General features: G+C 41.8%; 1 protein-coding gene across 1 annotated transcript; it reads right to left on the bottom strand.

Moving 5' to 3' along the window:
* Window positions 1-8565: 8565 nt before the first annotated feature.
* zgc:162707 (UPF0524 protein C3orf70 homolog B) lies at window positions 8566-22933 on the bottom strand. The gene is made up of 2 exons (XM_006788578.3): window positions 22390-22933; window positions 8566-11054 (listed from the first exon to the last, which is right to left on the bottom strand). The coding sequence occupies exons 1-2, from the start codon at window positions 22571-22573 to the stop codon at window positions 10360-10362; spliced, it is 879 nt and encodes a 292-aa protein (XP_006788641.1). The 5' UTR covers window positions 22574-22933; the 3' UTR covers window positions 8566-10359.
* Window positions 22934-23300: the final 367 nt, after the last annotated feature.

Below are 23300 nucleotides of genomic sequence, written 5' to 3'. Positions count from 1 at the left end.
ACGCCACTCAGAAGGAAAGATGGACTGTCACTTTTCACGGAGGAGAGGCATCTCAGTGTGGGTAAGAGGGGCCACTGCCTGGAAGTGAAAAAGCACCAAAGGTTAAAACAGGACTGTGTCTCTTTTGTTCTGACTTGACTGCATCCACCAGTGAAATGCTCTTTAGGAAGAAAGAAAAGGGCTTTGTTCCTGCTTGGCATGTGTGCTTGAAAACCTTGACACTGTCACAGGCTTCCTTTGTGGCTGACTCTGAACTAGAGATATTAAAGCCACTATACAGACAAATTTCTCTGCCGTGTTATTTCCAGCAGCGGTGCCCCAGCTACCCGTCTGACTCGTCTTAGACTCATGGGATCCATAGGAGAGTCTGTTGGGCTTCCTCGGAGATGACTGCTTTTCCCTAAATAATTTAGTGCAGCCACAGAAAGCTCAGAGCAGTGAAGGACAGAGGCACTTAGCGAGCAAAACTGAAGGTACTGTATCTGCCAGCTATGTGAACCTACTCACCTTCTGTCTTTCCCTGCAGCTCTGTGTGATTATTGGAAGTGTAAGGTGTGTGTGTCCAAGGATAAATAAGCGACACTGTAAATTGCAGGTATTACATAAAGGGCCAGCAGCTCTCAGGTGAAATATACTTTGGTTACTCAAATAACTTCATATCTTTATGTAGAGCAGAGCACTGAGAGGGCAAAAACACTCTAATCAGGAGGATAATAAATGAGATTTCAGTTTACTTATTTTGGGTTTAGCACAGAAACATTTTGCTCGGAATAAATTGCAGCAAATCAAGGTCTCTTCCTTATTTGACTTATGCCATCTGATGATTAAGCACTGCAAATGTACATGCAAGAAATGTGAGTGAAGGTGAGCTGCAGTCGGGGTGCATCTATCGGACTCTCTGTAGTCAGGATGAGAGCGTAAAAGGAGGAGGATGATCAAAGGAAACAGAATCAAGTTGGAAGATGAAAAAAAATACTTTGGGCTTAAAAAGAAGATTGAGCTAAGGTTCTGCAGTAGTTGAGATATTCTACAGTTCTAAGCATGTTTGTGAGTGTTTATGGAGTGTCTTTTATGTACGTTTGGATATGCCGTGCCTTTTAATTTGGTTAAGAGAGCATTTCAGCCTTTGGCTAAAAATACCAGCCTAACAGTTCGCAATTAATCTAATTTGTGGTAATTCGCAATCACAAGGCTTGATGCACAAAAGCGAAGAGCGAACACAGAAACAGAGCCAGGAAACGGAGCAGGAAACAAAGACAAACTAGCAGCACTGAGAGCAGGGGAATTAACAATCGGCTGCTGTTGCAGGATGTATACGGCTGCGGAGTAATATGAATTATGTTTACAATAAAAACCTACTCATTAACCTTGCTGAAGTATGTACAGTGTTTGTGGAAAACAAGAAATGTGACAATTTATTACAACCTGGGGTGCCTGCATTGATTGTATCACAAAGCCAAATGGACTCTGGAGTTGCATGTTGATTTATTTGCCATTCAGATTGCAGCTTAATGGACTGTTTGACATTTTAAGAATTACCGTTATTTGCCTTCTTGGTAAGAGATGGCTGTAAAGACGGGATCACTTTCATTGCTGGTAAATGTGGAGCTACAGGCAGCATCTAGCTAGCTTAGCATGAGGACTGGGAACAGAAGCAATGAGAAAAGAGTCTTGTTGGAAGTAAGACAGTAAAATGAGATTTGAATTTTTAAAAAATGAATTAACCTCTTAAGCCCCAAGCCTACCTGATCTCCTGCTTTTTGCCCCCGTATCAGGGGGCGTTGGGGCTTAAGAGGTTAAGAAATCAAACATGTTAATTAGACAGCCTTAGAGGTGCTGAGAAAGACTTCGGACAGAGAAGCTACCTGCCCCTATCGTACTCTTGCTAAAACTTACATGAGTCACATTTGTAAACCTATCTTCAAGAACATTTTTATTTTCTTTTTTTTTTTTTTTTTTGGCATGAGCTATGCATATTTAGATGAGAGGGTATAGTGTTATAGTATAGGGTGGTGTTAAGTTATAAGCTAATACACCCTTTATATTTTCTTTCAACCTTAAAGTACCTTAGTAACTTCCCTTTCCTGGACTGTGTCTGTGTAATTCCAGTTTTGAAATTCAGTCCACATTCTTGCTTGTCTGATTTTGTGCTGGACAGAATATTAATGGATGTTTCAATAATTATTACAAATAATTTTTCTGTTTTTGCTTTTTAAGTTTGATTCAAGCATCTGAAGAATGAAGAAATATTATAAGCTGCTACTTGACCTTGTGGTCAAATAAAAAAGCAGAGAAGGAACTTCAGGCGTTAACTGTGTGTCTCCAAACCTCTAAATGCCCCAAAGCTAACTTTCTCTCCTTCACTTCTGCCTTTATATCCATTAGAACTGGTGTCAGTCTCAACAACATACCACCTTTGACATTAGTACCAATAGAAAAACTAGCTCCACTTCTCCCCATCCACCCTCCCACCGCCTAATCCCACAACAATAAAGAAAATCACACTAATGCACCGAGAAGCTGGAGGTCTGGTCCAGCCTATGACAGCTGAGGTGTAGGGGGTGTTCAGCCAGTATTTGCATGCTAATAGCGTTGGTGGGCATGATGGGAAAAAGGCCGCGGCGGGGGGGTGGTTGTGCCGGTGTCGCCGGTTGAAGAGCTTTTTGGAGGGCTGTGGTGGACACGGTGCAGCAGATCCAACCCTGTGATGCGGAAAACCATCTGCTGGTCCTCATCTGGTCCAGTCAGCAGGTCCATTTACACACTGCTTAATCAGATGTGTCTGTTTGATGCTCCTCCTCTCCTCTAGCACACACACACACACACTCACCAAGGTTTCTTTTCAAACCCAAATTAGCCGGTCTTATTTCCTCCTGCTGAGCTGCTGGTATCATGCACCTGGTTTTGGTCGACATCAAATATTTTATCTGATGATGCTGCTTGTCTGTTTATGCTGTACAAGGTTCAGCTGCCGCTGTGTTTTAAGCTGAAATATTCGAAGAATATATGCGTTTTAATGTGAACTCACAAAACACCTCGGCCTTAAGTAGCATGCAGGATTCAAGGCTACAATAAAAGCAGCCTTTATTTCTCTTCCTCACTCTAACTTTGTGGTGTAGGTGTAATGTCCTCTATTTAGATGCAATTCAAAGGTTGGTGTGGGTGTACTGTAACTTAGCTATCCAGTAGAAAAATAAGAAAGAGAGAGCCACAGAGCCTTGATTGAAGCATACCAGTAATGACACCAATCACCTGTGAAACCACCAATTATGGTGCGGTAGGAAGAACCATAAACTCTGTGACATTTCAGAGCCTCTCACCAAGGAACTTTTTTTTTAAAACACAGAAGAAGTTTGAAAGTTTTAATGTTGCTTTTTGTACTTCAGTTCAAGGATGATGTGCTTTTGAGGATAACATTTTCCTTCAAGATCTCTACTCACGTTAATGGAGCCACAAAGCTCGTCCTCGGGTGCCATAACGGCCAAAATCTCATAATGCAATCATTCCCCTGAAACCAATGTTTTTTATGGTTGACAGGCTGCGGGCGTTTAGATTTAGAAAGCTTACGTCCTATATTTTTTCAGTCCTATCTGCTGGAAGCAGTCTGGGTCCGGCGCTGGCCTAGTTCAATCACTATTTCAGGCAACCCTTTAGAAAATATTAAACAGAGGAGAACAATACAATGTTTGAGTAGCGGCATTATGAAATGCTTTCACAGATGGGGGCCACATCTGTCCAAAGTGTTGTGAAGCAGCATCAATCGACTGATAAGAATCATCTCTCGACTAGTTCACAAAGAGAGGTGCTGCAGTTTGGGGATGTTCAATTCTCTGAATGTTGCAGCTGTAACTCCATCATGAGGATGTGTACCTTACATGATTGGAAACATCGCCGTGCGCTGTCATTAGGGTTTACATGATTGCAAACCCTCCCCCGTACACTCAGGGTGCCTGCTGTTGATGAAATTCTCAAGCCGTTTGCTTTGTTTTCAGCACCATTTGGGCTTGAAAATAACAAAATGACTCTCTTTTCCCATTTAATATTATAATAAAATGTTCAGTACATAAAGTAATTACACAAAAAACATGTCTCTTTGACTTGAAACCCAAATTACACTACAACAGAGAACTAAAACGTTAACCTTGCTCTCACGCAAACCCCAAAACTAAATAAATCTGCCTGCTCCTAATAACTGTAGTTAATGCTTCAATCACCCACGAATGAAATAAATTACAAGGCAGAAAAATATTTAAGGTGCCCGAATTGACTTGTCTGGCTTTCAGGTTTGAAAGCCAGCACAGGCTTCTCCAACATCCTCTGTCTCTTTGATGTGATTAAGACGGATTCAAACATTTCTTCAGCGCACAAAAACCCACACTGGCTCTGTTAATGGGCACCATCCAGGGCCTTAAAACCATCAGCAGTGGTTTTATAGAGTGAATGTAAAATAGTTTATTTCATTCATCATAATGACTGGTTTTATGTATTTATTTATTTTATCAGTGAAGTATCCTCTCTCTGGGAAGGGAAGGTAGAGTCTTATAATTTAAACAAGAAGAAGTGTTTTCGAATTTTATGTGCAAAACAATAAATCATCCATTGCTGTGCAGCCCCAGACTAATCCATCAATGCAGACTATTTTACTACAACAAAGACAACTAATCACATTAAAACATGTCAGCGTGAGTCATTCTGCTATGACAAAGAAACCCCACGAGTTTTTCAAAAGGAATATTGGACGGTGAATCACCAGCTTTAAGCAACACAAAAGAGAACACTTTCAAAAACAGCCCTGTCTATCGACACCAAAACTTAAAGCTGCTGTCTGCGGTTAGCAGAAGGAAAAGTCGTGCTCTGTGTCTAAAAAGTGCCTGAAATCCATTTCAAAGACAAGGGCAGATGCTGACGAAAAATGTAATGAATATTTCAAAGGCAGGGAATGCAGAGCTGCACTCCAGGTGACACTCGTGTTTATAGAGCTTATCAGACACCCATCACCCACAGAGCACGGCCCGGGCAAAGCCATGTGTCCGACTGATTATTAGCAGGGTGCTGGTGGGTTTTCCCATTACGTGCATGCCAATTGCATCAGGTCAGTGATAGGGACAGTATGCTGAAGCATAAATGGTCCCTTTGAGTGCCGCTGTTGAAGTTTAGCTCTAAATATGTAGCTATAGGGGGAGAAGGTATACCTCAAATATGGTGCTGGTTGTCTGTGAGGAACTGATATGGATTTCTAGGATGTGCGCTGTCAAATTGTAAATAATGGTAACACTTTAACTTCATAAACCTTCCCATAAGCAGTTTTAGGTTTTGAAAAGTATCTCACTGTACTCTGTCTGACAGGTGGATGATGTTAGCTTTTTTAACCTGTCTGCCTGCCCATGATTAATGCACATGAATATAAAACTCTGAAGTTTTAAATTTACTTCAGCTGTACGCTATGCAGCACAACCTGCATCCCTATGACTAAACTGAGGGCATTGCTACTTCGAGTGATGGGTGGGTGCTGATTTGTCTCATTCGGCATGCTGTGCTCCAAGGATTTAGCTGTTCAGTTTTCCTGTTAATTGCATTTTGCTTTAAGGAGCCAAAATTAGCAACCTTTTTATTATCACTTTGAACTGCATTTGTGGTCAAAGGTTTACGTTCTTTGCTCTCATGGAGTCCACGAATGTTGTGGTAAATTTGAGCTGTTAATGATTTCTTTGAACTGTTGCCAAGGTGGAATGATCAACAATCAATCAACAATCAATTTAAATGACTTTTAAAAACCAAAAACTGGGTAAGCATGTTTTAAATTATTTTGGGATTTCCACACAAGTCAAATGATTACATACAAGCTCAAAACTATACACACCCCAACTAATATTTGTTTAAATATCTCCTGGCAAAATGCAACTCGACCATATGCTCTTGAAAGCCATCAACAAACTTCTGGAACAACTCTGGCTGGATTTTTTAACTCTCTTATTGGCAGAATTTGTAGAGTTCATTTAAATTCCTTTGCTTGTTGGCAGAAGTAGGTTTGAGGTCGGTGCTTTGGGAAATCTATTCCAGAAGCTTAATTGGCTCTTCCTAAACAACTGCAGGATCATCACGATAAACTAGTGCACATACAGGAGATGCAAGTTATTTAGATGTGTCACCACTTTCCCACAGTCCTCAGATGCAAGGAAATTGATAAAACTATTCAGGACAAACACAGGGATCACCAAGCCTGCCAAGAAGTGAAAACTGCTGGAAGAACAGTGTCACTGTCCACAGAGAGGCAAACTTTTATATCACCATTGACAGAGATGGTCCCACCAAGAAACAAGACCCTGCTCCAAAATTGACATTGTACCAGCTGTCAAGCATAGTGGTAATAGCATCATGCTCTGGGGCTGTTTTGCTGCCAGTGCTACTGGTACATTGCACAAAATAAGTGGAATAATGAAGGAGGAGGACTACTTCCAAATTCTTGAAATTTTGGGGTGTTCCAACATAACAGTTATCTAAACACAGATCAAAACGGGCTTTTTGGACGGATAAAGTGTGCTAACAACAAGTTTCTGGACCGGCCGTCCCAAAGATACGACCGCAACACAAGTGAAACTTTGTGAAATATCCTTAAAATCCTGGTCCATGCCAGGAAACCAAACAATTTAAATGAACTCTACTAATTCTGCCAACAATAATATCCAGCCAGAATTTTTCCAGTACCATGTTGATGTCCACTTGAGGTCCAACTTGCTATGGGACTTTCAGCTGACTATAAGTGGGGATGTGTGTATACAATTAAGCCTGTGCACATACTTTTGACCCAGTGGATTAGAGACCCCCCCCCCCCCCCCCCCCCCCCCCCAAAAAAAAAAAAAAAAAGAAAAATCAAACTTATGCACTCAATTCTTGCTTTTTAAAGTCATTAAACATGCGTGATGTTCAATCATTCAACCCTGGAAAAAGAATAGTTCAAAGAAAATACCAGACGTTTTATCCCTTTTGGCAGTTCTTTGGATTTTGTGTTTATTTGAAATACAAATATGTGATTTAGAGACATGGAGTTCTCATTTAAGTAAATATAATGTAATATAGGAGATTATAAACAAAGGTATCTGGGAGTGATGCTTCTAATTTGCTTGCAGTTACACACACAAAAAGGTTAGCATCTATTTTAAAGAAACATAGTTTCAACAATAAGTTTCTGAGGATTCCCCATGAGAGCAGATGTATTTGATGTATTTCTAAAATCCTTCTCCTACTACTCAGGTGAGTCCCTGCTGGTACTTCATGTTTTCATTTTGTAACTTGAAACCTCTTTTAAGTATTGGGGATCTGCTTGTTTTGTTTTGCCCCCTGTAGAGAAAATGGAGTTGTATGAAATTAAAAGGATGTCTCCTTAGGAAGGTAATGTGGTTGTGCAAACATCAGAATGGAAAGAGTGAAACTGACATCCCTCTACAGCTTGTGTGACTCAAGCTGTGCCAACCTGGCCTGTGAAGCAGTCCTTGAACAAGGGCATATTTTTCATTTGGTGTGTGACTTTGTGTGTGTGTGTGTGTGTGTGTGTGTGTTAGCATGCTGTCACTGCTCAATGGTTCCTGCCAATCGAATGACTTTGCTGTGAGGGATTAACAGTAACAGTGATCTCTTCATGCAATCTCTCTGTACCATTTGAAAAAAACGGGAACTATTTCATAACACCGTAAAAATGTGTCTGCGCCTGCACAGACCGGAGCACACACACACTCGTATGCACACATGAAGTCCATCCTACGACTTTACATGTGCTTGCATCATCATCATCCCGCTAATTGAGCTTCCACATCTCTTGCCTGTTGCTGTACTCCCTCCACAAATTCTCTCTCAGGTTTTCCTCTTCTTCTCCCACTCTGTGTCATCTGCTCTCCAGCATTCAATTCCACTCCTCTCCTCTTCATCTTTGGGCAGAATAGTGGATGTACATTTATATAAACTGATTAGCATTTCATCCAAGCCTTGGTTTTCTCTCTCTGCACAAAGGATCGATAGACACAATGCAAGGGGAAAAAGAAGCGTGGAGAAATCAATCTCAGTTTGCAGTCAAGGTGAGAAAGAAGCTTGCATGGTCTCTCATAAAATCTGCTGCTAGACGAAGTGTGGAGAAGACTGTCTGTGACAGAAGCCCAGAGGAAACCGGGAGGGGGTCTCTGTCTCCATCGAACAAGCTCAGTGTTTTCTGTCTTACATAAAGCTGAAGCAAAGAATGTGTCCAATCTTAAATCAACCTACTCCCGATGTTTTTCCTGCCCCTTTAAAATGTTTAAAATGTGCAGCACAAAGTAATTAAAGCTTTCAAAGGCAGGAATGTAAGATACATACCTCGACACAGTTTGGATCGGACATCCACAGCTGAAATAGTGACTCAGTTCGAGTGCATCTCTCACTTTACTTTACTTTGTTTTTTTCTTGTTACCCACTCCAGCTCTGGAGAGCATTAGTCATCATCAGTGTGTCGTGTGGAGGACGTTTGAGTGCATTTTCTTTTTACAGAGGGTGTTCACGCTGTCCACAATAGATGAACCAGGAGAGAGGGAAAAAAGGTGAGTTTCATTAAGATTTATTCATATGAAAATAATAATATAACAAGAATAAGAACAAAATGCATTTTTCTTCGACTGCATTATATGGGACTGTGCTCAGTGTAATGTCCAGGGCTGTCCCTGAATAAAAACACCTTGTTTTAATAACTAATACAGGGTTTCTTTGTTCTTTGATAGCATGTTTTTAATTGGAGTTTGACATTAGGGGATTCCTGCAAGTGAATGCAGTCATGCAAAATGAATTTTTTCTTCTTCTTCTTCATCTTTTTTTTTAAACATTTAGTGCTTATAACATTGCAGCCATAAATATTTGTGATAACTGTGGTGATTTTTGCTGATAGCTCTCTGGAAAATAATGTTTTTAAACATTAAAATAAAAGACGCCGCCCAGCTTCATTTTACTATCTGACTAATAAGCTACTCGTTTCTTATGCCAATCACAACATCACAACAGGTATTCAGGCATCCTATCTCACACTCTAATCTCTTTTAAGATGTAACCTACTAGTCTAAAATGAATGACCTCCCCAGACCCCCCTTTTGCTCATCACGAAAAAGGCATTTCATTCTCAAAAGTCCCCAAACTAGTTAACAATGTAGGTTTATTATTATTATTGTTATTATTATTATAATATAAGATTATAAATTAGATATGTTCCCTCAGCGATATTTGTCTCACTTGTGTCTACTGTGACAACTTCCCTCCCTGTCACTGCAGCTGTACTGGAGACGCGTCCGTGCTATTCAATTTCTTGGCTGCTAATAGAGGTCAGTGCAAGTCATGTTTTGCTTAACGGGACTGTCGTTCAGTTAAGCTTGACCAGAAAAGGTGGTCAGAAGAATTTTCTGTAAAGTCTGAGACATTTTTTAGAAGGTATAAGAGTATCCTTGGTCCTCACTGGCAGGTTCAGTATAGGAATGTGCTTCTCTGTAATTCTTGATTGTCAAACACTGACCTACCTACCCTACTGCCCGTGATGGTGTCAGTAAAGTGCAGACAAACTGTGGGCCACAAATCTTTTTAATAATGCGATAAAAGCAGGTGCGCCTGCTCTGAGCAGCTCAGAGCTGAGTAATTAAGGGGTTAAAAGGCCGGTGTGCTTTAGGCCCACGAGAGGTAGCTGGCCTTGTGGTTATTACGCTGAAGAGTCAGGATTACTAATATGTGTGGGTGGAGTCACTGACCGGAGAACAAGGGACGGCATTCTTATCTGCCACTCGAATGCTGAATTGGAGCGAAGTCTGACAGACTGACTGACTGGAGAACACAATAATTACCTAACTGCTCATTATCATCATGAAACATACTCATACCACCTTGGTTCATACATAATTTAGCTCCAGTAATATATACCTAAAGAGAAGTGTCACAAAAAAAAAGTGTCCCCCTTTTCTTGTTTTCCTATTTCCTCTGATGTGCACCTACTCTAGATTCTTTTTTGTATTTTTGATTTTTCTCCACTCGACCACGTAAAGGAGGTCTTTTTGGTAGACTGTGCATGTTCTTGATATTCTTGTGCTTCCGTCTTTATTGTAATAAGTTCAGCAAATTCAATCCGTGCAGAGGATGCGGGCAGAGGAGAGGCTGTTTCAGATTGTAAGTGCGCTGTCCTCGGCCACCTGCAGGAAAACAAATTCATCCCAAAACAACCGGGCGAAGCCCTGCTGAAGCGTTAGAGAGGGGTTTGTTTCCTACTGGTCCATATGTCATAAATCCTTGAGAGTTATTCTCAATAATAAGCTTTTGCTCCGTAGATGTTCCTTATAGATCAATTCCACCTTGATGCCATGTCAGTTACACAGTTGTTTCAATCTTTTCGATGATTTCTATCATAGACTTGGAGGGAGAGAGCAGAGAACAGTCATCCTGATCCCAGAGGCTCCCAGGGCTGGAGTTTCCATCTGTGCTCAACTCGTCATCCTCCTCCTCCTCCTCCTCGCTCTCCTCCTCACAGGACTCCAAATAGTGGAGACCGAGGGCGTTGATGCCGGAGTCCTCGGAGCTTGACGGAGAAGAACAGTGGTCCATTTTGGGACCTTTTACCTTATCCAGTGGGGAGGGGTGTTTGTGTTCACCGTATACCTGCTGCACTGGCTGCACAGGTGCAGGTGCGTTTTGGGTTGACGGTATCGGTTTGGGCGGTTGCTGAGCCTGGCTGGGATTTTCAGGAACCGTAGGTGTAGCTGGAGCAGGTGGTGGGGGGGTAGGAGGACGAGGCGGCTCTGGCAAAGGAGGCGGGGGACGCTGCACGTAGCACATCTTCCCATTGATACGTTTGACGATGTAGTCGTCCACAAACAGGTCCGCGATCACGCAGTACTTCGGGGACTCCAGGTGAGGCGGAGACTTGAAGCAAGGGGCGAGTTTCAGGAAGCGCTCGGCCAGAGAGACGGACAGGTCGATGGTGCTGCTGTACTCTGAGCCAACAGGCGGCACGGTCGTGCTGGGCAGCTGGCACACATTGGTCATGGGCTGGTACACGTACTTGCCTAAAGAACAACAAAATAAAACAAAACATGCAGTTACATTCATTTGTATTTTAAAGATGACACCACTGCCTACTTATATGGCAGAGCTGTTGCGCATAGTGACAAACCCACACAAAATTATCCCCTAAACCACTTGTAGCATTTTTCAGCTAATCGTTTTGGTCTCCAGACCCACACCTTCACCATTTACTCCCATCTCTGTCACCTGCATATCTCATCATTATACAGCAGCTTTCAGAAAAAAAAAAGAAAGGAAAAACTCTTCAAACCCACTAAACTTCCTGCCAAACACCAAACAACACAAAGGAAAATTCTGCAGCTAAATGTTGTGGAGGGTTTACCAGCTAATGGCTCAAGTGCTTTCCCCTGGAAATGTTTAAAAGGAGGGAAAATAGCAAGGATTTATTATGTTCATCTGAAAGTGAGAAACACAGCTTTCACTCAGAGCTAATGTTGCCCTGTGTAACATACCACTGTTCTTGCATGTTCACCATATCTCCCAAAAAGGCAAGAAAATGTCAGTATATAGTTAAAAAGAACACTAAGAGAAGAGGAGGATTAGCATTCTGTTTGGGTGACACAATGTGCATCAACAAGCATCAATGATATGACAAGAATTTCCCTGGAAAAATCAAATTTGGGTTTTTGAGTAGGTTCTCAGTCATCCGTGTCATTGTAGTCTAAGGAGCTTGGAAGGAAAGCGACTGGACTTCTTTAAATTTCTTGAAGAAATTTCGGAGTCCAGTCGCTTTCTTCCCAAGCTTCTTAGACTACAGCGACCTGGATGACTGAAAACCTACACACCTTATATCAACAGCAAGCAATCTCAGTCACAACAGCAATACAGCATGAGCACGTGAACGTCAACCACTCCCACACATTCCAGTACATGCCCAAATCTAAGAAAGATGCTAGCTTAACAAATCCCTGTCGATGTCACAGTAAAGTCATGCAAAGTCTTGCAATGCCCTTTGTTTATATTTTGTGACTTGTGGTTTGGGTTTTTTTTGTTGTTTTTTTTTTTTATCCAGCCATGCTTTTACTGTTTTGGCGGTGTGTTTGGGATTAAAATGTAACCACTGCCAATCAGATGCTTTCCAGATGGTATTGCATCTATCTAAAATCAGATGATCACCTATTTAATCTTATGAGTAATTTTGAGATAACAAAGCATTTTCTGCTGCCAAATTAAAGACGCCTTTCTTCTTTCCAACATCTGTAATGAAACAGCAGCCAGACTGAAACAGTGTAAACTTTAGGCCAGCTGGAGCGGAGCAACAATCATTTCTGACCCTCCAATACTGATGCAAGACTCATTCTTCAAATATAAAAAAATAAATAACAGGGTTTGTGTGTACAATATTTACAGCTGATGTTTTCATAATTAACACTAGAATTACTGACATAATATAAATACAAAGCTCTAATATATGAGGCAGCCTGCATTCTCAATCCAATAAATAGCATTTTTTCTGCACAGTTACTGTGTTTCTATAGTTTTTTTTTTTGTTGTTGTTGTAAGACTCTAAGCCGTGCCACATTAAGTTCTGCTGGTGATAGTTCAAAATAACAGCTCCCAGATGTTACTCATTGTTTGCAGCCCACCACCTCCAACTCTGTGCTGCCTGAATATTGCAGTTCAGATGTGTGTTTAACTGGCTCCCAGGAGAGAGAGAGAAAATACAGAAGACGACAAGCCTACGCATCACTTCTCTTCCTCTCGTGGTGTGTCCTTGTCCTTTGTTTTAGTGGCTGCCTTGTTCCATTCAATCAAACTCTTCTCCTGGGCTACACTGACAATATCAAACTGCTTCAAATTAGGGAGGAGGCCATCTTTTTTTTGATGAATGAACAAAGTGAGTTTTCAATGCTGAAGAACATTTAACATTTTTAAAGCAAGCACAAGCCTTACAGATGAGCTGCAGTGTTGTGGAATAAGTCACGCGACCACCTCACTATTAAATTATACAAGACTGCATTAGCCACGCAGCATGCAAAGAGGATGTGGCTGGATCTTCAGACTTTGTAAATATTTTTAATATCAAACACAAGAGCTAATATTGATGCAGACAAAAAGGGAGGCAGAGTAGCTGTTCTGTTTAATGAGAGAAACTCAATGGTCCATGTTCAGACTGAGATGAGCCCATTCAGGCAGGCTTGAAAGCGGCAACAAATGAGAGCTAAAGCTGTAGAGGGAGATGTGTTGACATTTAGTTGCCTTTTTTTTTTTAGCATATTACATCTAATTGCATTCATCCATCTGGAGTTTCAAATAACATGAGCAATACTAGGAGACAGACAGATGCACAGTCAGACAACAAAACAGACAGGCATATGGAGCTAACGCTACACCGACACTGCTTGTCCTCAGCAGCCCTGCAGAAGGAGCGCAGCTCGTCTGTAAATTTACAAGGTGTCTGCACTTTCTTAGAAATATCACTGTTTCTGTGAGCCCCGAGGACAGTACGGTATGTGTGATAAATCTCACTTACAATAATCTGACAAAAGAAATGAGAAGAGAGAATCTTTATATGTTGGGGGGAAAAAACAAGCTTCTGTTTTTTAATACCGGGTCTATGTGCCGCATCCAATAAGCATAAAAAAGACTGCAAGCCGGAAAACAATCATAATGCACAAACAGAATCTTTTAAATTTTCTCATATTAATCGTTCTTTAATTGCCAACGTGTGGAGAATCTGCAAGTGAAAAATACGACGTCATCTGACGTTCTCGGTTCCTTATAACAGGTTGCGTGCTTGAAATAAATGAAGATTTTTGTGAAACCCCCCCAAAGGCCTCTGTATGAAAGGAAGAGTTCAAGGATGACATTTGCTTAGAAATGAAGTCAGTCATGTCAACAACACAGAAAGAGAAACTCAAATAAGGTTTAAAAGAAACTACACCAGCTGGGGTTTTGTTTCATTGAGCGACCTTGGTTTCTACATCAATTAAACGATTATTGAATTGTTTATTAAAGTCCTGTAGCCAAGGCTCGAGTCAGCTTAGTGTTTTTAATACCAGACATGATGAGTGACGGGTTAATCTGAGTGAAAAACTGAGGTACACTTCATGCTCATATAGTAGCAACCACAAGGTTGGCCAACCCTAAAGCATACTCTGCTTTTAATGGGGACCATAACATAAAAATAAATATAATGTTGTTTTCAGTAAGACTTAACGCCATCAGTTTAAACCATAAACACATTAGGAAAACTGTTTTCTGAGACCACAGATCAAGAGAGCCGAAGGATAGTTTTCGCATAGACTTCAGTGTAGCCAAACTTTTTTCTATAACCCGAGGAGTCGCCTACTGTTGGCTGTTAGAAAGAATACAACTTGAAAGCACTTCCACATTGGCTCCAATGACAAGGAATTGCTTTCCATCTGCGCAGCCTGCAGCTTTGCAGTGGTCATAGGTTATCAACCCAGCATGTTCCAGACATAATAGCAGAGATATGTGGACTAAATGTTTATCCTCCTGATTCAGAAAGGCCTTTTCTACTGCTGGCAGAGAGGGGGCGGGCACTGTCCTCCTGAAATAGCCACAGTGCTACAGTAAGAACATCATAAGTGCAGGTTGGAGCACCTCATCTCTGTACGTTCATCCACTCAGATTTCCAACAGAACAATCAGATCAGTGGTGGTGCTTGGACGCACGATCTGATATCCCCATGTTGGTGTTGATCCTGCATCATCAAACAATAATGTCAGTCCAGGATCAACATCGCAACTGACCAATGACATTGTCTAAGCATTCAAGGGGTTAGCTAGTGCTATTAAAGGCTGTAGCAAACCAACATAAGTAGCATAAACTTGGCTAACAACAAACCTGACTTGACAGTATGTTTATTATACTGTATAAATTAATAAAGAAAACACGTGAAATGTTGATGGGGGGTTTTTATACAATCAAGGACCTTTTTCCCCACACTTGAAAGCTATGACATCACAACAAGAATATAACTATTACGATGCAAGAACAAAACCAACATGTGAATATCAGCTACACTATGCTTGGACACGAATACCAGCACCCAGCATACTAAAAGCCCAGCCTGGTGGCACTGATGACAATGCTGTGCACACAATTATTATTATTTTTTGTCTTCTGAGACCACTGGCTTGAAACTGCAGTAAATTTGAGATGTACAAATGAGTTCATTTGTGTTGGTAAACCAATTACCAATCCCGCCCCTGTATAAAACCAATCCACCGGAACTGAAAACTACCCACAGAATATGTCTGGGCTTTCCAAGCGATTAAAATTATGTAAGATTGATAAAACCTGTATTTCCTTTCTGACTAAAATAAATATTGCACTCAGCAATAGCTTTTATAGGGTTGTATGTACGTACACTGCTCAGTGACGACTGAAACCGACACCAGCTCTGTCTGAGAAGCTTGATTGATATTGAGCTGCTGAGCACCACATTGTACTCTAACAATGTGCTGCCCAGTGCTGCAGCCCTCGCATGACAACGTCAGACGTCAGTTGTTGGGTGACCTCTGCGTGTGCTGCCCCCGCTCTGTGCATGTTTGTATTTCCGCACTAACAAAGACCACATGTCCCGACAAAGAAAGGACAGTCAGCAACATTCACCACATGCTGTACAAACTCCCAGCAGATGTTTTTCATTCATGGACAAAGCAAAAACGTTCAACGTGTTTCTTTTCGTTTTGCATTTGTGAAATGAAAAGAGCTAAATTAACTATTATAAAGGAGTGTGCGTGCAGGCGATGCTGTGACTCACTGTTTAGCAGTTTTTTGAGGGCAACAGAATGAAAAGTGGAGTAATAACAAAACAAGCTTTATCTACACAGGCGAAACTTGCTAATATAATCAGTCCCTCGCTGTTTGTTTTGGATTTTGAAGACAATAAGACAAATGTGACAGTGTTGTCCTTGAATAGTGAGGGTTTAAATCTGCCTGAGAATGGTGGAGAAGGAAAAACATATTTTTGTCCTTTTTGTCAGAGATACGCAGACAAACAGACAAAATGATGCCACGAGAAATTTGTCCTGCTACAAATGAAGATTGGCAGCATAAAAAACCCCATCAGACAGCTGCAACATCAATAGTGAATGTCAGATGGTTTCAGTCCTTCGGTGTCAAACAATGGGAGGTTCTCAACACAAACACGGGCGCTGTGTTTTTCTGCTGACGGCAGCCTCGGTCGACCGGGCGCGGGACACGCTTTGCACTTCGTGAAGGGGAGGAATGACTCTTTCTCGACTGAAAAGCTTTTCATCACGTTACAATTAAAACCCAGCTAAACCCAACAAGTTCACCAGGGACCGATTAAAAGCATTTGGGATATAAATGAGGTCATTAACTAAAGGAGATGTAAATAAGCCAATGAAGAATTAACAGATTTTCATTACAAAATTCTAATTACGAAAGCAGCTTTTTCAATTTGAAAGCAGGGAATGAAAAGTATCCTCAATATATACATAAAAAAAAACATCATCTGGATTATTTTAGTGTTTATTTAGCTAAATAAAGTGTTGGAACCGGTACACAAAGAATGTTGCGTAAAGATGCAAAGTTATTTATAGTAAAACTCAAGAGTTGAAGAGGTTAATAAGGAAGTGGAAGAACAAGCAGCTTATCCCTGGGAGATGCAGATTGCTCAGAGGAGAGAGTCGAGTACTCCTCTGCTACCGCACGTCTCCATCTTGCACGCCTCCTCTCTCCTGGGCCTGTAGCTGGCCGAGGGCTGCAAAGACTGTTTTAATACAGGAGGTAGATTCTCTGGAAAATGTTGCCTGCAGCCCATCAGTCCCCTGCTCCCCTTCAAAATCACACTGTAAAATATATCAACTCTTCTACTGCCCTACCAGCTGCAGCTGGATTATTGTTGACAAGCCCAACATGTAGTCAGCATCACACACACATTATGTCATTTCGATATTGGCTCACGTCGAAGCCTCAGCAGTGAATGAGTCATTAACATCCCCCTCAGTTTGATATTTTGCATGTTTGAGCTGAAGCCAACCGGCTTCATGTAGCCCACTGAATGTGCCACATACCAGTTCAAAGCAGCATGTTGGCAAAACCTATCGAACAAAAACAATTATTTTAGCAGATTGTTATCATTCCTCATAACAGCTGCTGCGCCCAGTCGGCCAGCGGATACTACAGGCTCCAACATCCGCTGCTCTTTGTGTTTAAATCTGGCCAACAAAAAGGGGGAAACAACACAAGTTTCAGGTTTCATGGAAGAGGACGGTCCGCATCGTGCTTCCTGTTTCATGCCTCCGGAGGCAGCCACTTGGAAGTCCACTGTTTAATCTGTAACCATAATGAAAACCTCCTGACTGTGTCCCTGTGCACACAAAACAGTACACCACTGAAAAGCCCTCCACTGATTTAGCACTGCACTGTTTTAACACAGTTCTTTTATTTATTCTATTCAGAGAATACTTTTTTCTGGTCAGTGCAATTCAAACGTGACAGTTTGGTTAGAGATTCAAGTGTGTTGTGCAGGTAGCAGATAATGTAGCCACATGCAGAGATAAGGAGCAGGTTACAGATGTCTGTCAAGCTCACTTCTTTTCAACTGCACACCTCCAGCCTACACTGACTCAAGAGGCACTGAAGGGAATTCAAAGGGATTTTTTTTTTACCTTTACATGAGTGCTCCTCCCAATATGTAACCACACACGGATGTGTCAAATTGACAGAATTCCCCTTTAAGACTTTTTTTGTCCATTAAAAAGAGATACTGATCACTCCTGGCGACAATGGCCAAGAATTGATCTCTTAAACAATCTGTAATTATCTTATGAAATCATTCTGTGCACGCCAAAAGTGATCTATTGATGCTCTAGTGACCAATCAGCAAAGCAAGCCTTTGTTATAGCAGAGATTTTGGCCCGTCACAGAAAGAGAAACCACAGGCTGTATATAAAAAATGGCTGTAGGTGGCCACCGTGATGTCACCCCTTTGTTTGTGCCATCTCGTTCTAAAACCAGACACAAAGAACGGGGGATGTCTCTGAGAAATCAGGGGACACTGGGTGCTCATGCAGCCGTGATAGATCACCGCCCTGTTTTATAACTGTTTTCAACTCTAATGGGGACTGTAATTTACAAAATAAACATAATGTTGTTTTCAGTAGGATGTGAAACTGGACGTTGAGACCATGAAATCATCAGGAAGGTGTCTACTGAGGCCATTTGAGTGTTTTTTTTTCCCTGTAGGCTTTTTCATAGTCTAACCAAAGAAGTCCCCAACTGCTGGCCATTTCTTGACTCTGCTTTACAGGAGAATCCATAGGAACTAATAACAAGGCGCCATTAAGCATCAGTGTCCCGTAAGCCATTACAGAGACAATGAGCCAGCATGATCAATGCGCCCGAAGCAGCTAAACAAATTTCAGCCATTGTTGATTTTATTATTTACACGTGTGCTTTCTGCGACTTGTCAAAGTGTCTTGTTCGTGAAACAGTCGATTGCTTTTCCCTCGGTTAATGCAAAATCCAGGAACGGAACAAAAATGAATAAACACGACTAAAAAAAGAATGCGTGGAAGCATTCTGGATATCACATCATGCATGACACACACAAAAAGAAACAGTTAAGGCTTTTTCTTGCCCTTTTAAATCACATCACAACAAATTTGCCACCTAAATTTTGGACCTGTTAAAAGAAACTGCATGCCAGCTGTGGCGTTTTCCTCTGTAACGATCTATTCTAAAGTTCAGCTCCAAGTTTCAGCAGTCTAAAGGAAGGGCTCATGTTACTTTCCAGCAACGCACACTTAATGGAAAAACCACTAGACAGAACTAAAAGCTCTCTCTCTCCTAGAGCCTCCAACAAACCCCGAGCTGCATCTGATTGGACAAACAGCTCCTGTGCTGTCTGCCCACGAATTTAAAATCAAAACCATCACAGTGGCTGCTGTGCAGACTTTCCTGTATATAACAAATAGTTCAGCAAACTGTGCTTCTAGCACTATTTGAAGGAATGCTATGAACCTTCTTCATTTTGATCAAAACACCGATTTGAATAAAGTAGCCGAAACCTCGATTCTATGCAAAGAAGAAGAAGGCAATTTGAAGCCCTCTGCATGGGCAACAACTGAGCGTGGAAATTATGAATCCTGTGGACATGTGCTCCTTATTAATTAAGTAAGGACACGACAAAGTTGGAGTCTTCTCAGAACCGACTTGGTCAGGTATTCTTGTCAGATGGCAGTAACACAAACCTGTCCATTAAAACAAAAGCGAGAACTTGCTGAACTTTTGTGCTGCTCTGCATCCATCACTGATACACCAGCATTTAAAGCGACTGAAGGGCTGCAGATCCTAAACATGAGCAATCAATCAAAAACATCCCCTCAGGCCTGTGCTGACAATATATTGATCCCTTTATAACCGGTGAAGCTTTTTATGATTCGGCAGTGCTATAAATTTTGAACCCGTCACCAAACCGGTCAATACAGTGCAGGGCTATATTCAACAAATCTCTGTATTTCCCTTTAGAAATAGTTGCGAGCTTCTGCTGCGTGGTGTAACGGATGAGACTGCCCTGGGAGCCTGACAGAAAGATCCCATTTTCTTGTATGTACAAGTTTGAAATTAGTCCTGGCAGAGTACAAGCAGACTGACAAGACTGTTCAGGACTCATTACAGACTCTGTTAGGCTTTCGTAATGAGTAATTCATTGCTCTGCTTGGTAATTGTAATCAATTCTTAAAGAATAAAGTGTTAGAAGTGAGAGAAGGGGGGAAAAAGTGTTCAGACCAGGTGGTTTCAGCGCCGCTTTGAGCAAAAGCTCTCATCAGACATGACATATTGGCGGTGACACTAAACACAGCTAATTACTGCTAATGAGAGGCTTGGACTGATGTTGTCACCAGCTGGGAACATTGCTTCCACCTACATCTAATTCTAGTTTCCACCATCTTTTTTCCGTGGTCATTTTTTGTTTTGTTTTTTGTCAAAAGTTTCCACAACTAAATGGAAAACACTGGAAGATCATCCAACATATTTTTCCTGTGCGAGCCTGCAGACATGATTTGAGTCCTTTGAGTATTGAAAACTGGAATAAATGCATTGTGGATGCGTTCAGCTTGCAGCGGGCACATAAAAATAGAAAAAGCCAGGCGTTAAGTCACACCTAATCATCTCGCGCTGCTCTACAGGTGAGATAATGGAAAGAATTTTAGTTTGTGAATTTAAATTGCTGAGCCGAGTCTTCATACGCAGTGACCTTTTGTATTTGTTTTGCTGGGAACCTATTAAAAATGTAATTAAAAAGGCAGCCCGGCAAGACTCCCTGTGGTGAATGCACAATTATCAGCTTCAGAATAAGTTTATACTCCAGGCAGCCGTCGCAGGCACATTCAAAATGAAAACGTGACAAGATAAGGCTGTTACAACATTTCCTGCTTTTGCGTCCAGTGTTATTATGGATTTCTAGAGGAGAAGGGCGTGAGCCGAGCAGGAAGGCGCGCTAGTGTACTTCTCTCACTGGGTGCCCTGGTTCTGCCTGATTCAGCAGTCTTAGCTGGTTTATTTTCACCGTGGTGCGAGAGGAACCTTTGAATTGCAGTGGAAGGAGATGAGAAGGTGAGAAGCTCCATTAGGATGTGCCTGGTTCTTTCTCCTATATCATAACAAGCTCTGTTTCCATTTTGTGGCACACTTTCAGCCAGAGTGATGAACATTTCAAAAACAGAAAGGAGGAGCAAGTCTAAATGTTGACAAATGATGAAACACAGAATGGGCTTTGCGTGGAGTCATAAATGCTGTATGTGGCTTGTAATAAACACTGGAAGGAATTCATCATTTTTCTGCCACATCTGATATTTCAAAAACCGCCTGGCTCATTCCGGACGGAGGCGGGCGTCTAAATCCAACGATTACACAGCAAAGATTACAATGTGACTTGTGCAGTTGCACACTATAAGCTCAGAGTGAGTGGTGCAGGGTAGATGGTGATTGTGTTTTACACTGATCTGAGGATTTTCTGGGCAGCCAGAGATGGGGATAAATTAGGGCAGCACAGAGAGAGGGACATCCTGTCAGGTGCAGGCCCGGCTACTGGGAATCTGCGGTGGTCTCAGGGTGTCAGGTCGGGCGAGGTTCAAATGGAGATGGAGAGCGTGGTGCACGCACAAACTGGAAAGGAAAGTGTGCATGTGCGAGTGGAGCTGCACCCCTGCACTTCATCCCCATTACAGTAAATGCAATAGTCGATACAAATGAAATTACTACAAGGCTGCAGAGTTCAGTGTTGTGGCTCAAGAATAGCAGTTGAGTGCATGATACTTGTGTGAGCATGTGATGAGGGCTGTGGCCACAACATATTAAAGGATGGTGAAATATTCCATTTTTTGTTGTTGTCAACAAATTGCATTTTTCAGTAGGTAAAAAATAATAATAAGGGTTCAGCCCTTCCAACAGTCCTCCCTGTTGTCTTAAAAAAAATGGGTCACAAAGACAGCTGTGGCTCAGGAATTTTCACAGTTAAGGCATAATACTAAAAAACGGGAGTAAATAGTGGATTTAGTCTGGGACTATTTTCAGCAGTGGATTAATACATATTCTACTGCCCTAGTGAGTGTTAACGACACCCACTGCCAATCTAATAAAAGAGTGATCTGCTTTTTTTTTTTAACAGCAGTGGCATAGAGAAGTGAATTATCAGACTGTAGGTCATTGGGGGAATAACTGTGTCTGGTCATTGTCTGCTTTTACAGGACTTTTGCTCAAAAATAAAACACGGAATCATCCTTGAAAGAGAAATGAAAGTGGTGACTCGGGTTTGTGTCATCAGACTGTGTCGACCAGTTTCACAAAGCCTGAAAAACAAGCTTAAAAAATAGCAGAGCCGTACAGTAGTAAATCTACTAGTAAATTTATGAATTTTTCAGCCTCCATTGTCTAGACGACATAAACTATTCATACAGCAAGAGGAAGGGTAGGAAGAATTAACTTCGATCACATATAAACTGATGATGAAGTATTACAGGAGCGAGTACAGCAATAAAATGAAGAAGTTACACCAAACAAACAATCAAATAACAGGAAACGACATCAGCTTCTCCCGAGGGGAAGCCGATGCTGCCTGTAGGCGCATGTAAGAAATCAAACTGACGGACAACCTTTACATAATCTGTGAAGCGTTATAACTTGTTTAACAACTAAAGTTCATATCTGCCTCATTCTGAGCCTTTCTGTGGAGGAAGGCAACAGTGCTTGTGTGGTTTTAACTAAACACGGACACATAACTACCAAATACCACGCACGTTTGCCAGCAATGCCTTCGGTGATAGTGAGAATCGATTCTTTGAAATAAATGCAGCTGATAAACTACAAACTTACAGTGACACCAGCCCAAGTGACAGCACCAGTGCAGCTTGAAGCACTTCCCGTGACTGTGCGTGGCGCAAATGGAGAGTCCATCACAAGGCAGGAAATCTGGTCTCCCAGCGCAGCTCTTGGCCAAAGCCTGCGCCTCGTCCAACTTCTCGCTCTTCGGACACTTATGTGCTCCCGAGGCAGCCATGCCAACATTTCCTGTATCAAAGGGGGGGAAATAAAACACGCACTCTGGCTCCTCTGAGTAACCTACAACATAAACGCCAGTGACCGAGGCGATGTTTACGGTCCGAGCCGCCCCGTAGAGCTTCTCTGCTGGAAGACAAACGCGAAACGAAACAAGGTGGCTGGATGTGTGAATCCAAAGCAGCTCGGTTTACACAAAGGGTGGCGGCATATCCTGTAAAAGTCGAAGGGCGTCAGTCAAACGAGGAGGCAAGGGGTGGGTATGTCATGTGCAAAGCCTCCCGTGATCGTGATCCACACATTTCTCCATCCACCCTCGCGTCGGGAAGCTCCTCTGTGCCCCTGGTGACGCGCGTACGGAACAACGGCGCGCATCTGAACTTCATCACACAACGGGAGGAGTCCACAAACACAAAGCCAGCTGCTCTGCACACTTCAAACACACACACACAGGCTTTCATCAGACCCTCAAAAAAAAAAAAAAACTTCAAAAGATCAACGTCTGACTATGACATTAATATATTCCGCATTTCACCCAAGAGTAGCATTTTGATTGGTGGTTTTGATTCATGAAAGTCTGCTGCTAGATCTCGTGCTATTTATTCTTAACACCTACGCGTGGGCGTGCGTTATTTAAGTGCATTAACGGTTTCAGAAACTCTGCGGATCGGGGACAAATAAATAAATAAGTAAAGAAAGAAAGAAAGAAAGAAAATGGACCAATACAT

Source organism: Neolamprologus brichardi, chromosome 16, assembly GCF_056152115.1.
Source record: "Neolamprologus brichardi isolate AB-2024 chromosome 16, ASM5615211v1, whole genome shotgun sequence".
NCBI classification, from domain to species: Eukaryota; Metazoa; Chordata; class Actinopteri; order Cichliformes; family Cichlidae; genus Neolamprologus; species Neolamprologus brichardi.
This window is presented reverse-complemented; position numbering and strand designations above follow the sequence as displayed.

Excerpts from the sequence above, each read along its gene's own strand:
- zgc:162707 (XM_006788578.3), bottom strand. The coding sequence starts at position 22,573 with ATGGCTGCCTCGGGAGCACATAAGTGTCCGAAGAGCGAGAAGTTGGAC. Across the intron at positions 11,055-22,389 it reads TCACTTGGGCTGGTGTCACT|GCAAGTACGTGTACCAGCCC; the intron begins GTAAGTTTGTAG and ends GTTGTTCTTTAG.